The 5,374-nt window shown below is 48.7% G+C and overlaps 1 protein-coding gene across 1 annotated transcript; it reads left to right on the forward strand.

Moving 5' to 3' along the window:
• Positions 1-2,542: 2,542 nt before the first annotated feature.
• On the forward strand, positions 2,543-5,119 carry LOC119360937 (G-type lectin S-receptor-like serine/threonine-protein kinase At2g19130). Its single transcript, XM_037626371.1, has one exon. It carries the CDS (start codon positions 2,543-2,545, stop codon positions 4,976-4,978), a length of 2,436 nt encoding a protein of 811 aa, XP_037482268.1. The 3' UTR covers positions 4,979-5,119.
• The last annotated feature ends 255 nt before the right edge of the window (positions 5,120-5,374 follow it).

A 5,374-nucleotide genomic window follows, 5' to 3' on the forward strand; every position in this document is an offset into this window, starting at 1 on the left:
ATATTTCCTCTTATGATAGCAACCTTTGTTATGCAGTCTGTCACTTTTATTACTTTGCCATCACAAGTTCGTACAACGCTTATTTTTCCTTTACACTAAAAGATCAAACATATTTAGAAGCAATTTTTTATTGCCTTCTGCACCGACGACAACTTACTTGAAGGATCTTACTCAATCCATAGGTAGGTATGGTGGACTCTCGAAACATGAATTTGGGTTTAAGGTTTTTGGATGCACAAGTAGTATCTCTACTCAGTGCGGATTTTTGGCTAGCAAAGATATTGGGCAAGCACCACATGTTGGAGGATCTATAACAATATAACTTCTATGTGAATATGAACGAACATAACTCAGTACGTTGTCTTCCTTATCCAACTCAACAATTTGGCATAAGATATTTAATGGGGGCTCACAATCATAAAAGATGTCCAAGATGGTATATTTGCATGTGAATCTTCTCTTCCCTTATTAATTCTTTCATGAATTGCATCATCGACCAATGTTATGTTTGTCGACTTTCAATAAATTTTACCACTTATACTTTTCCTTATGTAATGTCATTACTTTCCATAAGATTAGCATATGACATTTTTCATTGTTTTCTTTATTTTGATTGAAATGAAAAGGTAAAGAAGCAAAAACTCAAACTAATCTTTATTATATAACTCTCAACTCGATTACGTAGATAGATAGATCACTGAACTAGCACTCAAAAATAGATCATACTAAACTTTCATTAAATCATGAAGTAACTAAGGATCGAACTAAGAATGGTAAAGAAAATAAAATTGATGGTGATAAGACATCGGGGCATCTCCCCAAGCTTGGCACAAGCCAAGGGGAGTGCCCATACCCGTGTGCTTAGGTCTCCTTATTTGGTGGTGGTGGTGGTGTTGATGAAGAGGATGAGGTAGTAGTGGCTTCGCACTTCAGCTTCAACAGGTACTCCAATCTACGGCTGACGCTCCGAAGGGCGATATTTTGCTCTTCCAACAAAATAACTTCACGAGTGAGATATGTATTCTGAACTCGTACCATTTCAAAGGCGCTTAAAGCCTCGATTTCAGTGGGGGTGAGATGGTTATAGTAGGGTTGAAGGATGTCTTCCTCTCCCACAATTTCTTCCATAGGTAGGGTTTGCCGACGTTCTTGGGCATGGTCCTTGACAACTCCTTCAACCTCGTCCTCCTTGGTGGCTTCTCTTGTATCTTCTCTCTTCAGTTGTCTTCAACAACCAAGCATCGTCCTCCCCATGGTTGGAGGAAGGAGAAGACATGATGCCTGCAGGAGGAGAATCTAACCGAAAAACAACACGAAACAAGAATAGAGGATTTCTCCATGATGCGGTGGTCAAATCGTCCGGGGGTATATATTGCTAATCGCGAGATGTAGTTTCTCGAAGTGGGAGAACAAATACACACAGTACTTCAGCGTGCGTTGGGGACATCTGATTTTGCATGTATCGGTCTATCGACACGTATCAAGCATGGCTGAAGAATATTTTCATCATGGACGCCATGAACAGGCTGCTCATGGCCATGATCTTCATACCCCTCACCCGCGCGATGGATTTGCTCTAGTTTCCCTATGTATTTTTTCTTTTCTGTGTGCTATATGTACTGCATGTATCTACTAGTACTACTACATACGTAGCAAGCTGTCCTATCAATAATACATCTCCAACGTTTGTGTGCATGGAACATTAAGTCTGGCTTGAGCCAGGTTACTTGTGCAAAAGGAGCAGGGACGACATTAATACCACGCGCTACGTGTGCACCACACCCATCCGAACGTCAATAATTCAGCATTTGGTCAGCCAACATGTGTTATGGAAATTAAAACATCCCAGGCGAATCAATACACCCAGCTACCCTGCAACCCAATTCCCGTTTATGCAGAACCCATCTCCTCTTCCGCCTCCGTTTCTCCATTGAAGACTGCTTGGACAAGATCTACAGCAGTACAAGCTGAGCTAGCACGCCTGCTTAATTATGTGTACTCCAAGGTTCTCAAGAGCAGTTATAGCACATTGTACCCGGGAACGCTGGATAATAACAACGTGCCAGGTATTGTGAGTAGGGCTATAATAATAGCAATCGCGACGCACTCACGGACGCACTGGACTCCAACATCGCGTGGCCGCATGCCCCCAAAAATCCGCGTCCATTTTTTGTGTCCTATATACAAAATAAAATAGCATCTTACATTTTAATACAAAGGTAGTACTACTATTTTTAACACGGTATAAACGAAAAGGTTTACATACACGCACCTGCATTATCACACGCACAGAAGCTATGAAGAAGGAGCGTTCCGCGAACAGCCCAAAAGGGCAGCACAAGTTGCCAACTCTCGTTTTCACCAGTGAAGTCAATCCTCAAATTATTACACACGTTCCAACCATTAAAATTATTCAAAGACTCGTGAGCATCCGTCCCGCCTCCCGCGCCCCTAGCAGAGCGGATGTCTGTCCCGCCTCCCGCGTCTCATTGACAATTCAATCCCCACGCACCGTCCTCACCTCAACAGCTCTCGCCTCGCCATGCCTCTCCCCGTCCTGCTCGCCCTGCTCTGCGCCCTACACGCTCCCGCGAGCTCCGCGTCCACGGAGACGTACTCCCTCTCGCCAGGCCAGTCGCTCGCCGGCGACGACAAGCTCGTCTCCAGCGGCGGCAAGTTCGCGCTCGGCTTCATCCAGATCCCAGGCAGCGAGAGCAACCCCTCCGGCTCCGGCGGCAACAACACTCAACTAGGCATATGGTTCAACCTCAATCGTGTTCCCAAGCTGACACTGGTGTGGGTGGCCAACAGGGGAGGCGGCCCGGTGGCCGGCGCCGCCTCCCCGGAGCTCACGATCTCCGGCGACGGCAACCTCGTCATCGTGGACCGCGGCAAAGTCGCCTGGTCCACCCAAGCCGACGTCACAGCCAACAACAACAACAGGACGGTCCTCCTTCTCCTGGACACCGGGAACCTCGTCCTGCGCAGCGCCTCCAACGCCTCCGGCGTGCTGTGGCAGAGCTTCGACCACCCCACGGACACTCTGCTCCCCGGCGCCACCATCGGGCTGGACAAGGTCACCGGCCGGAGCCGCCGCCTCGTCTCCAGGAAGAACCGGATCGACCAGGCTCCGGGCCTGTACTCCATGGAGCTGGGACGGAGCGGCGTCGTCCAGATGCTGTGGGACTCGTCCGTGCCGTACTGGTCCAGCGGGGAGTGGAACGGCGAGTACTTCAGCTCTGTGCCGGGGATGACCGCCCGCCACCTGTTTGGCTTCACGTTCGTCAACGACGACCGGGAGGTTTCCTTCGCCTACCACCTGCTCGACGAAACGATCACCATGTACAGCTTCCTGGACGTGTCCGGGCAGAGGAAGGTGTTGGCCTGGCACGAAGCTACGCAGAACTGGGCGACGGTCTACACCCACCCCACCGCGCAGTGCGAGGTACATGCCGCCTGCGGGCCATTTACGGTCTGCGACGACAACGCGCCGCCGCCTTGCAGCTGCATGAAGGGATTCTCCGTGGATTCGCCTGAGGATTGGGACCTTGATGATCGAAGCACGAGCGGATGCAGGAGGAACACTCAGCTGAATTGTGATAGCATTAGTAACGGCACCATGGTTGGCATGTCTGACATGTTCTACGCCATGCCGGCCGTCAGATTGCCCTATAATCCCCACAGCACCGCGGGACATGTCACCGGCGCAGCCCAATGCGAGCAGGTCTGTCTGAGCAACTGCTCTTGCACTGCATATTCCTTTGGAAGCGGTGGCTGTTCTATGTGGCATGGTGGATTGCTGAATGTAAAACAACACCAGATTGATGATGCCTCCAGCGGCGATGGGGAAATTCTTCACATCCGCCTCGCGGCAAAAGAGTTCCGGACCCGGAAAAACAACAGTGTAGTTGTCATTTTGGGTGCCATCGGTGCAGGCCTCAACGCTTTGGGTATCTTGGTACTAATCGTAGTGCTACGCAGGACCAGGAGGAACAAAAGGTACAGTGAAACATTAGACAAAATCCATGGTGGTAGTGGGCTTGTTTCATTCAGATACAGCGATTTGCGGCGTGCAACTAGAGATTTCTCGGAGAAGATTGGGGCAGGTGGTTTTGGTTCTGTGTTCAAGGGGTCACTAAATGATTCGACCACTATAGCAGTGAAAAGGCTCTACGGTTGTTATCAACAAGAGAAGCAATTCAGGGCTGAGGTGAGTTCAATTGGAATCCTCCACCATACAAATTTAGTCAAAATGGTTGGTTTTTGTTGTGAGGGCGACAAGAAGCTTCTTGTCTACGAACACATGCCAAATAGTTCCCTTGACGCCCATCTGTTCAGGAGCAGTGCCAAAACTCTGAATTGGAGAACCAGATACCAAATAGCTCTTGGAGTTGCCAGGGGGCTAGCATACTTGCACGAAAGCTGCCTGGACTACATCATACACTGTGATATAAAGCCGCAAAATATACTTCTCGACGCGTTGTTCGTTCCTAAGATCACCGACTTTGGGATGGCAAAGCTTCTCACAAGGGATTTTAGCAGGGTCATGACCACAACCAGGGGCACAATTGGGTACCTTGCTCCTGAATGGATCAGTGGAGTGGCTATCACGCCCAAAGTCGATGTGTACGGATATGGGATGGTGCTATTGGAAATCATATCTGGGAGGATGAACGCGAACGGAGAATGCGGCAGCAGTGGTGATGACATTGTTTATTTCCCCATCCAGGTGGCACGCAAGCTTCTCGAGGGAAATGTCATGAGCTTCGTGGATGATAGGTTAAACGGTGATGTCATCGTCGACGAGGTTGAAAGGGCTTGCAAGGTTGCCTGTTGGTGCATTCAGGACAGGGAGTTTGAACGGCCAACGATGGGCAAGATAGTCCAGATTCTTGAGGGTCTTGTTGAAGTCGACACCCCTCCGATGCCTAAGCTACTCGAAGCTATCGCCGGAAGGTCACACTCAGCATGCACCTAACCTGGTAACCATTTTCTTCATCTTTAAACTGAACTCGCCTAACCCATTTATTTACTCTAGCACCTAACCTGCTATAGACATGGTTTGAAATGATACAGCAGGCAAGTATATTGATTTGAGAACCTTTTGTTATAAGGGAATTTGAGAATTTTGATAGCAATTAGCAATGAGTGCTTGCGATGCTATTCTCACAACTATCTCACAAATGGCAGAGTAGAACTTGTCTGTTGAGCTTGCTACAGTCTAATAATGGAGCATTTCTCAAGCACCCACTGGTTCGATCATCTAGCACCCGGTCGTCTGGTGATCTCACGGTGAAGCCCTTCATACAATTGCAAGATGGCAGCCTGTTATCGTTGCAAATTGTGAAAGGTCCGCAAATTGCATAGACATCAT

This window comes from Triticum dicoccoides, chromosome 2B, assembly GCF_002162155.2.
Source record: "Triticum dicoccoides isolate Atlit2015 ecotype Zavitan chromosome 2B, WEW_v2.0, whole genome shotgun sequence".
Lineage (NCBI taxonomy): Eukaryota > Viridiplantae > Streptophyta > Magnoliopsida > Poales > Poaceae > Triticum > Triticum dicoccoides.

Bases quoted from the DNA above. Each gene is read 5' to 3' on its own strand.
- LOC119360937 (XM_037626371.1), top strand. From the start codon at position 2,543: ATGCCTCTCCCCGTCCTGCTCGCCCTGCTCTGCGCCCTACACGCTCCC.